At 45.7% G+C, this 11,548-nt stretch overlaps 1 protein-coding gene and 1 long non-coding RNA gene across 2 annotated transcripts in view; both read left to right on the top strand.

Moving 5' to 3' along the window:
* The window catches only part of LOC310875635 (uncharacterized protein), a gene marked incomplete at its 3' end in the record, with an annotated part of 32,565 nt that extends 23,514 nt beyond the window's left edge, over positions 1–9,051 (top strand). The window contains exons 11-13 of the mRNA XM_083788923.1: positions 4,001–4,284; positions 8,700–8,981; positions 9,022–9,051. Of these exons, the coding sequence (XP_083645049.1) occupies positions 4,001–4,284; positions 8,700–8,981; positions 9,022–9,051 (596 nt within the window). The remainder of the gene's footprint in view (positions 1–4,000; positions 4,285–8,699; positions 8,982–9,021) is intronic.
* Positions 9,052–9,141: 90 nt separating this feature from the next.
* LOC310875521 lies at positions 9,142–9,895 on the top strand. Its single transcript, XR_014570656.1, has 2 exons — positions 9,142–9,340; positions 9,398–9,895. It is a non-coding gene; the product is annotated as an uncharacterized lncRNA (long non-coding RNA).
* The last annotated feature ends 1,653 nt before the right edge of the window (positions 9,896–11,548 follow it).

Consider the following 11,548-nt stretch of genomic DNA (forward strand, 5'->3'; position numbering starts at 1 on the left):
AGATCAGATTCATACGAAGGTTTCCACTGGACACACACTGGTCTGATGAACCCATTCTGACCTGAGATCAGATTCTAAAAATGTCAGTCGTTCTTCGATTTTTTTCAAAAATAGCAGACCTACAAGCTCGTATCGCGCCACTCGGTGGCGCGATATGAGCTTGTAGATCTGCTATTTTTCAATAGCTAAAGCATAACATGATGCCAACACCAAAATGGGTGCCCGGTCAGAATCGGTTAAGTTACACCAAAAAGTATTGTGTTACTGTGAAAAGTAACTTTTTAATCACTTAGTTTGTGTGGGTGTCATCGCCTCATTCCTCCTGTAGATGGAGACAAACACCATCAGTGCCAGGCGCCTTTTCCACCAAGATAACTTTGATTCTGATTCTGTTCTTTATTTTTTATGATAGTTTATATCAGGGATACTCAAATAGCTGAACCTGTGGGCCACATTACAAAAATGGCAAGGGGCCAGGGGCCAGTTGATAGAATGACAACATTAATGATAGCCTACTTGATAACTTCTATCTAGTCTATACATAATAAAATGAAAAGACAAATCAAATGTGCATTATTTTATAGCTTGGCCTTCCATTTATATTCTGTCAATGACACATTTAGTAATCAAAGTCATTTGCTACATTTTCTCTCCTTTGAATAATTCTGTGCAATTAGCACATTCAACACAAGCAACTGTTTCCATAAAACAAACTGTTGAGAGCATCTCTCTTTAAATTTCTTCACAGTTAATAACAGTCAGTTATGACTTGGCCCACATTCAACACAAATGGCTTATTCCATAAAATAAAAACCAACTAAAACAATCTAGCTAATATGAAGGACCCCAATGGGAACAAGCTAGGCTTGGGTTTTGAATCATCTTAGCACTCTTGTATTGAACTGTACCTTTCCTGCAAACTATTAATAAAGTCATACCACCACATAGCAGTACTGACTCCACTGTGAGGGTCCATACTGCAGTACTGACTCCACTGTGAGGGTCCATACAGCAGTACTGACTCCACTGTGAGGGTCCATACAGCAGTACTGACTCCACTGTGAGGGTCCATACAGCAGTACTGACTCCACTGTGAGGGTCCATACAGCAGTACTGACTCCACTGTGAGGGTCCACACAGCAGTACTGACTCCACTGTGAGGGTCCATACAGCAGTACTGACTCCACTGTGAGGGTCCATACAGCAGTACTGACTCCACTGTGAGGGTCCATACAGCAGTACTGACTCCACTGTGAGGGTCCACATAGCAGTACTGACTCCACTGTGAGGGTCCATACAGCAGTACTGACTCCACTGTGAGGGTCCATACAGCAGTACTGACTCCACTGTGAGGGTCCATACAGCAGTACTGACTCCACTGTGAGGGTCCATACAGCAGTACTGACTCCACTGTGAGGGTCCATACAGCAGTACTGACTCCACTGTGAGGGTCCATACAGCAGTACTGACTCCACTGTGAGGGTCCACATAGCAGTACTGACTCCACTGTGAGGGTCCACACAGCAGTACTGACTCCACTGTGAGGGTCCATACAGCAGTACTGACTCCACTGTGAGGGTCCATACAGCAGTACTGACTCCACTGTGAGGGTCCATACAGCAGTACTGACTCCACTGTGAGGGTCCATACAGCAGTACTGACTCCACTGTGAGGGTCCACTTCATACAGCAGTACTGACTCCACTGTGAGGGTCCATACAGCAGTACTGACTCCACTGTGAGGGTCCACTTCATACAGCAGTACTGACTCCACTGTGAGGGTCCATATAGCAGTACTGACTCCACTGTGAGGGTCCATACAGCAGTACTGACTCCACTGTGAGGGTCCATACAGCAGTACTGACTCCACTGTGAGGGTCCACATAGCAGTACTGACTCCACTGTGAGGGTCCATACAGCAGTACTGACTCCACTGTGAGGGTCCACATAGCAGTACTGACTCCACTGTGAGGGTCCATACTGCAGTACTGACTCCACTGTGAGGGTCCACATAGCAGTACTGACTCCACTGTGAGGGTCCACATAGCAGTACTGACTCCACTGTGAGGGTCCATACAGCAGTACTGACTCCACTGTGAGGGTCCACATAGCAGTACTGACTCCACTGTGAGGGTCCACATAGCAGTACTGACTCCACTGTGAGGGTCCACATAGCAGTACTGACTCCACTGTGAGGGTCCATACAGCAGTACTGACTCCACTGTGAGGGTCCACATAGCAGTACTGACTCCACTGTGAGGGTCCATACTGCAGTACTGACTCCACTGTGAGGGTCCACATAGCAGTACTGACTCCACTGTGAGGGTCCACATAGCAGTACTGACTCCACTGTGAGGGTCCATACAGCAGTACTGACTCCACTGTGAGGGTCCACATAGCAGTACTGACTCCACTGTGAGGGTCCACATAGCAGTACTGACTCCACTGTGAGGGTCCATACAGCAGTACTGACTCCACTGTGAGGGTCCATACAGCAGTACTGACTCCACTGTGAGGGTCCATACAGCAGTACTGACTCCACTGTGAGGGTCCACATAGCAGTACTGACTCCACTGTGAGGGTCCATACAGCAGTACTGACTCCACTGTGAGGGTCCATACAGCAGTACTGACTCCACTGTGAGGGTCCACATAGCAGTACTGACTCCACTGTGAGGGTCCATACTGCAGTACTGACTCCACTGTGAGGGTCCACATAGCAGTACTGACTCCACTGTGAGGGTCCACATAGCAGTACTGACTCCACTGTGAGGGTCCATACAGCAGTACTGACTCCACTGTGAGGGTCCACATAGCAGTACTGACTCCACTGTGAGGGTCCACATAGCAGTACTGACTCCACTGTGAGGGTCCATACAGCAGTACTGACTCCACTGTGAGGGTCCACATAGCAGTACTGACTCCACTGTGAGGGTCCATACTGCAGTACTGACTCCACTGTGAGGGTCCACATAGCAGTACTGACTCCACTGTGAGGGTCCACATAGCAGTACTGACTCCACTGTGAGGGTCCATACAGCAGTACTGACTCCACTGTGAGGGTCCATACAGCAGTACTGACTCCACTGTGAGGGTCCATACAGCAGTACTGACTCCACTGTGAGGGTCCACATAGCAGTACTGACTCCACTGTGAGGGTCCATACAGCAGTACTGACTCCACTGTGAGGGTCCATACAGCAGTACTGACTCCACTGTGAGGGTCCACATAGCAGTACTGACTCCACTGTGAGGGTCCACATAGCAGTACTGACTCCACTGTGAGGGTCCATACAGCAGTACTGACTCCACTGTGAGGGTCCATATAGCAGTACTGACTCCACTGTGAGGGTCCATACAGCAGTACTGACTCCACTGTGAGGGTCCACACAGCAGTACTGACTCCACTGTGAGGGTCCACATAGCAGTACTGACTCCACTGTGAGGGTCCACATAGCAGTACTGACTCCACTGTGAGGGTCCACATCATACAGTAGTACTGACTCCACTGTGAGGGTCCACATAGCAGTACTGACTCCACTGTGAGGGTCCATACAGCAGTACTGACTCCACTGTGCGGGTCCACATAGCAGTACTGACTCCACTGTGAGGGTCCACATAGCAGTACTGACTCCACTGTGAGGGTCCACACAGCAGTACTGACTCCACTGTGAGGGTCCACATAGCAGTACTGACTCCACTGTGAGGGTCCACATAGCAGTACTGACTCCACTGTGAGGGTCCACACAGCAGTACTGACTCCACTGTGAGGGTCCACATAGCAGTACTGACTCCACTGTGAGGGTCCACATAGCAGTACTGACTCCACTGTGAGGGTCCATATCATACAGTAGTACTGACTCCACTGTGAGGGTCCACATAGCAGTACTGACTCCACTGTGCGGGTCCACTTCATACAGTAGTACTGACTCCACTCTCCTCATCCCATGCCGACCGTTCAAGGCGAGGGCTGTCATGTTAATGTTCTGTTTCCATGTTTCAGGGCCCAGTACTTCTTCCAGTGTTACTGGTGGTTCTGTTGGAGGTTCTGTTGGAGGTCCTACCAACAACAACAACAACAGTAAACACAACAACAACAACAACAACAACAACAACGGCGGCAAGATGCGGAGGCGCCCGTGGAGTGGCGAGGAGAAGGAGGCCGTCTTCAGACATCTGGGCTTCTACGTCCTCATCCACAACGTTCCGGGGAAGGAGGCCTGCATGAGATGTCTGGACATGGAGCCATGTCTGAGGAACCGGCACTGGAAGGACATCAAGAACCAGGTAGACATATATCTATTAAACATTATCTATCTATCTATCTATCTGTCCATCTGTCTATCCATCTATCCGTCTATCTATCTATCTATCTATCTGTCTATCTGTCTATCTGTCTATCTGTCTATCTGTCTATCTGTCTATCTGTCTATCCGTCTATCCGTCTATCCGTCTATCCGTCTATCCGTCTATCCGTCTATCCGTCTATCCGTCTATCCATCCATCCATCCATCCATCCATCCATCCATCCATCTATCCATCCATCCATCCATCCATCCATCCATCCATCCATCCATCCATCCATCCATCCATCCATCCATCCATCCATCTATCCATCTATCTATCTATGATCTATCTATCTATATTTGAATTAGAGCTGGGACTCGATTAAAATAATTAATCTAATTAATCAGAGGCTTTGCGATTAATTAATCTAGATTAATCGCATTTTAATCGCATATCAATATTCAACCCGAGAACAGCGAGAAACCTTTTTTTTTAAATGTTTTTTGGTATCCCAGTGAATCAACGAATAGTGACTACAGGATAACACTCATTTTCAACATTTTACTGTCATTAATATACCTGTTGTGGAAATAATAATAAAAAGTCACCCCATTCTGTGTTGCCTAGAACTGGAGGTCTGAAAAAGAAATAGTAACAGTAACAAGTACATCTCAGTGACATCACAAAGCTGTACTTACTTCATATTGTTACTGTTTTTTGTCAGACCTCCAGTTCTAGGCAACACAAAATGGGGTGACTTTTTATTATTTCCAGTTTTCAGTACTATAGAAAAGCGCCCAGTGAGAAACGTTCCGCGGTGAAAAAAAAGGTGCGATTAATTTATCTGTAGTTAATTAATCTAAATTAATCGCAATTAGTCCCGGCCCTAATTTGAATATATTATAATGTAGCCTGCATGAGATGTCTGGATATGGACCCATGTCTGAGGAACAGACACTGGAAGGATATCAATAACCAGGTAGACATACCGTATATCTATACGTTTTCTGACCGAGGCTAAATCATTTTTTTTAATCTTCGTTTTTTTTCATGTCATGTGAAAGCAGGGAATCATAGCTTCAAATTGACCCCCCCATAACATCGTAACTCTTCTATTAGATGTCTCTGATTACACCTATAGCTACATGTTTAAGCATTTATTTCATATTTACATGTCGATTTCAGCTCTGACATTTATTTCAGACATGCTCTAGTATGTGAAGTATCTAGTACAGGGGTATTCAACTGGCGGACCGCGGTCCGCGACCGGACCGCGGACCACCTCTTTGCGGACCACCCAAAAAAAAAAAAAAAGTTAATAATATAAATAACATCAGATGGTACATTTCTCATGTGAAATTGCTGCAAAGGCCCCCAAAATGTCCCCCAAGGGCCTGCGCGCAGTGTGATTTGGATTTGGAGTTCCACTCCGGGCCTGCACTCTGCACCCCATTATTGGTTGGTTGGAAGGGGATCTGATTTGTATAAGCTTGGCTTGACCATACTAAACGGGCATGGGACCGGACCTCTGTCTTATTCAAAAAAAATTGTGGACCTTCATCATTTCTAGTTGAGGACCCCTGATCTAGTATATTAACTACAGTGTGGAAGAAGGGGCATCCGCACACTGCCACTTGCTAGTTCAGAGCAATTTTATTGAGCAACGTTTCGGTCTTGCGACCTTCCTCAGGCTTAAATCAAGGATGGGCTGACATTGTCACTAAATACATTTCAGGAAGTGTAAACAACCAATCAAAATGCATGTAATTTATCCAAACAGATAACAGCTGTGAAGAACCTTGTCACGTGACTTGAAGGTGCAGTGTTTCTGTGAACATTCCTCATATATATATCATTGAAAATAACAGTTTACAATAATACAGGGGAAAAGAATTATACATAAATGTCATGCCATACAACATACAAGGAAGATAGTCTATAGTCTATAGTTTCAAACTCGTTGCCAAATTTACTACGGAGTTCAGTCTCATGAGTCTCTTATGTCGGTTTTAGCAAGCTGAGACTCGGCAGTGCATTGCTCAATGATGAGAAGCATTAAGTCAAAGGAGCACTTGTTACAGATTTCTCCCCATCGTTTCATGAATTGTTCGTCAGTCTTACCCAGAGTTGGGGCTGTTTTCATTCGTAGACCCCGTGGGATTTTCTTGTTCCTCCAATATTCGCTCAGTGTAGAGCTGTGCATCAGTAGTATCCAAAAAGATAAAACAGTAAACCTAATAAAAACCTAATAAAACCTAAACAGTTAGTCTTGCCGCCATGACTGTCTCTGTATCACATATATCTAGAAATATATTATATATGGAGCCCTATCTGAGGAACAGATATATTAAATATATTATATATGGAGCCCTATCTGAGGAACAGATATATTAAATATATTATATATGGAGCCCTATCTGAGGAACAGATATATTAAATATATTATATATGGAGCCCTATCTGAGGAACAGATATATTAAATATATTATATATGGAGCCCTATCTGAGGAACAGATACTGGAAAGACCAAGACCAGGTAGAAATATATCTATACACACACATTGGCTGCTATAGACGTCTGTGGACTGCTGTAGCCATCTTAAAGGACAACTTTAGTTTTTTTCAACTAAGGTTCATGTTTTAGGCTGTTACTTATTAGAGAAATTTAAAGGTGAGTGTTCATTTTCTTTCATTTGCTGCCTGCTTTTGTTTTTGGGATTTTAGCAGTTTTTGACAGAGGGGGCATTCGAGCATATGTGTTTTTTTTACAATATATTGTGGCAATTTATTTTTTTATTATTTACTATAGTCCTAATAAACCCCAAGAAATTACAGCTGACCACAAAAGATCACAGGATCTATTGAATGTGACAAACTGACATATTGAGCCTATACACACACAGTATAAGCCTTCCCCCAGTAGGCTACCTTCACATTCAGTAGATCCTGTGATCTGCTGTGGCCAGATGTAATTTCCTGGGGTTTATTAGGACTATAGTAAATAATATAAAAATAAATCACCATAACATTGTAAAAAAATACATATTTAGCCCCATGCTCGAATGCCCCCGCCCCCCTGTGAAAAAGAGCTAAAATCCCTAAAACGAAAGAATGCAGCAAATGAAAAAAGATTAACACTCATCTTTTACTTTCTCTAATAACAACCTAAAACATGAACCTTGGTTGAAAAAAACTAAAGTTGTCCTTTAAGGTTTTTTATGAATATTAAACGGTCTCGCTAAAATCATTTATTTTTAGCAACGGCCCGTTTGCTATGCAATGCCTTTCTCAGCCCCGCCCGACCTGTGTCGTGCGCGCGCAGCGTTCAGTTCCTTGTTTAAGTGCTGTATTAAAACCCTTTTTTCTCAGAAGCTACGCTTCATCCATGCAGCTGATCAAAACATGGGTTGTTCCGAGCGAATTTCTGACTTTAGGCTCCATCGTGCTTATCTGAATCTGAAGAAATAGTTTTATCTGCACGATTTAGAAACGGTTTAGTTTCCTGTTTTTTGGGGAAAGTGAAAGTGCTTCAGAATAAAAGCTCGCTCATCTGGCTGGCACTCGAGCGCCATTATTCTGAAGGATTCAGTGGCACCACCAGTATTATCATACTATAATTAACCGAATGTCTGTCCTGTGTGTGTGTGTGTGTCTGTCAGAAACAGTGCCGTAACTCCTTACTGCCTGCACCAATCACTCCCGACTTCGATTTGACACATTAATGATTATTAATTAATTTATTAGTCAATTACAAACGCACCCGGGCGCAGTACCCTTCACGGCCACAGGGGGGGGCAAATATCTCACAACGGGTAAGGACTAGTATATAATAATATATATGCATAAAATAAAAAACAGAGCTCCAGGGCCTTAGCGGGCGGCGCTCGTGTCCGCTAGCCACGCCCTCGGTGTAGCCCGGCGTCGAAGCGGAGATCAAAACGTTGTTAACCCATTCTGACCTGAGATCAGATTCATACGAGGTTCCCGCCGGACACACACTGGTCTGATGAACCCATTCTGACCTGAGATCAGATTCATACGAGGTTTCCGCCGGACACACACTGGTCTGATGAACCCATTCTGACCTGAGATCAGATTCATACGAGGTTTCCGCCGGACACACACTGGTCTGATGAACCCATTCTGACCTGAGATCAGATTCTAAAAAATGTCAGTCGCTCTTCGATTAAAAAAATAAATAGCAGACCTACAAGCTCGTATCGCGCCACTCTGTGGCGCGATACGAGCTTGTAGGTCTGCTATTTTTAAATAGCTAAAGCATAACATGATGCCGACACCAAAATGGGTGCCCGTTCAGAATGGATTAAACAAAAAAGGCCAGAAATGAAAAATGTTATGTATATTTTATATTGAATGTGTATTTTATGTTTTAAAGTATATTTAATATGTTTCAGGTCCACAACCAGATCGAGTCTCATAAGAAGCAGATGTTTCACTGTCAGGCCGACGCCCCTGGAGGCGGAGGAGGGGGCGTGGCTTCTTCTGGCGCCTTGGCGGAGAGAGGGGGTGTGGCCTCTTCCTCCTGTGACATCATCCAGGAGGCGGAGCTACGAGGAGGAGGAGGAGGAGGGAAGAAGAGGAACAGGGCGGGAGGCGTGGCTATGAGGGGAGGCATGGCCAACGAACAACAGCACCACAGCCTGGATGACAATAGGGGCGTGGCTTCTTTCAGGGGAGTTGGCGTGGCTTCCTCAGACCACCAATCGGTGGAGAGAGGTGGAGGCGGGGCCATCAGGAGCGCTGTGATTTGTCCCGCCTCCCCCCCTGATAGCCTGTTGGCTATCAGGGGGGGAGGCGGGACCAATCACAGCGCAGACCCGCGCATGGAGAGGGGTGGGGCTATTATTAGAGGTGAAGCTTCCCCCCAGTTGGAGAGAGGGGGAGGGGGCGTGGCCGATGGACTAGCGCAGATGGCCAATCAGGAGAGAGACAAGTACATCATCTCGGAGAATCAGCCAATCATGATGGAGCCCGCCCACATGATGCTAGACGGGCTGCCCGCCTGTCTGCCCGGCGCAGACAGACAGATGGAAAGGCTGCAGACGCTGACAGGCAGACAGACAGGCGGACAGACAGACAGACAGATGGAAAGGCTGCAGACGCTGACAGGCAGACAGACAGACAGACAGACGGACGAACAGCTGCACGTCGGCCTGCACAGCAGACAGACAGGCGGTCTGCAGCTGGCAGACAGACAGGTAGACAGACAGACGGGCGGCCTGCAGCTGACAGACAGACAAGTAGACCGACAGACAGGCGGTCTGCAGCTGAGCAGGCAGACAGACAGGCATTACCTGCACAACAGCAGACAGACGGTCAGGCAGACAGACAGGCAGGTGGTGGGGGGTATGCAGCAGCAGCAGCAGACAGACAGGCAGGGGGGTGGTCAGGGCCTTCAGTTTAACGGACAGCTGTCGGAGGCCATCAACAGACACCTGACGTGGAGCCCGCCCATCGAGCAGCAGCCAATCCCCACGCAGCACTACGGACACGCCCACTTCTGAGGAGACGTGGGGGGAAGTCGGGGCGACTGATTGGACAATGGGACTTCTTTTATTGTTTTGTTTTTTCCCCGTTCTTAATAAATGTTTGTAAATATAAAAAAAAAACGACTTCCCTTAAATATCACTACAAATATTAAAATCTGATCGGATTAAATGTTTAAAAAAAAATCTAAAAGAAAATATTCACATTTGATCGGATTAAAGGAGAATTTCACCAATTTTCTACCTTCATATAATTGGTCCTCACTAATGCTCATTATAATATGATGACATCATTTCTGTGGGACGTATCCTCAGTGATGTATCCCAAGGTCATCGGGGGTTCCGGGTCTCCCAACATCATACCCCTCACTCAGGTGACCCATCTTGGGTCCCATTAGGGAAAAACTAGGGCCACACAATCTGCTCTGCCTTGACCTGGTATGTGGGAGGATCGCATCAATCTGGTGCATGGAAGGACTGGGCCCTGTGGGTTGACTCCTGTCCGGGCCCCTCCTACGTTGGTAACAAGAAGACTCACCCCGGTGCGTGCCCGTTTTTCCTCCCGGAATTTTCCCCAGTGAGGGGGATAACTTTGTAATATGCTATTGGCTGTTTGTATTCTTTTTGGAAAAATATAAAAAGATACTCCTGTGGAAAGGCTATATTATATTACTTATATTGACCCTATAAGCAATTTAGTATTATTTAGTATATGTAAGGTTTTGCCCCCTCAAATGGTACCTCGTCAGATAATCCCCACATATCCTACAACAACTTCTGTGAACAGACTTCACTGTAGTAGCATAAATTATATTTGTACTTAGGCTGTTCTGCTGTCATGAAAGTTTATAGTTAGAGAAATTCTAAATCCAGCCGTCTGCTGGCCAGCTTCTCCCACCCCTCACTGGGGGACATTCTGGGAGGAAAACAGAAACGGGGTGAGTCTTCTTGTATTCCCTACGTTTCACCAGGTCCACTCCTGCTCTCACCAGGCCCAGCGCCTGTGCGCTGCACCAGACTCCCAGCACCAGGCCCAGCGCCTGTGCGCTGCACCAGACTCCCAGCACCAGGCCCAGCGCCTGTGCGCTGCACCAGACTCCCAGCACCAGGCACTTAATTCCTCTTCATGTGTGTCTGAGCAAATTGGCTATTTTTGTGTTAAAGGGATAGTTCAGATTTTTTTTTAACTTAAGCTGTATGAAATACTTTCCATTAATATAGTGGTTGCAACTGTATTAATTGATTGCCCGAGTCCCGTGGTGGGAGTTCTGCTTTGGTTTTGGTGAAATATTAGGTAGTTCCGGTAATTTTGTGGTGGGCACTGGGGGCCACGCAGTAAAAGTAAATTAATCCACAAAACTAACGTAATTTGTATTGTTGACCTATTTCTAATATATTAGTGCAACTTTCGTAATTTTTTACCCCTCTATCACACAGAACTATGTTTTTTGTGTGCATATCACTACGCCCAAAAAATAGTTCCATGTGATAGAGGGGTCAAAGTTGAACGAAAGTTGCGCTAATATTTTAGAAATAGGTCAACAATACAAATGACGTTAGTTTTGTGGATTAATTTACTTTTACTGCGTGGCCCCCCAGTGCCCCCCAAAAAATGACCGGAACTACTTCATATTGACCAAAACCAAAGCAGAACTCCCACCACGGGACTCGGGCAATCAATTAATACAGTTGCAACCACTATATTAATGGAAAGTATTTCATACAGCTTAAGTTAAAAAAAAATCTGAACTAACCCT

The sequence above is a fragment of the Protomyctophum parallelum genome (genome assembly GCF_964188405.1).
Source record: "Protomyctophum parallelum genome assembly, chromosome: 18".
NCBI classification, from domain to species: domain Eukaryota; kingdom Metazoa; phylum Chordata; class Actinopteri; order Myctophiformes; family Myctophidae; genus Protomyctophum; species Protomyctophum parallelum.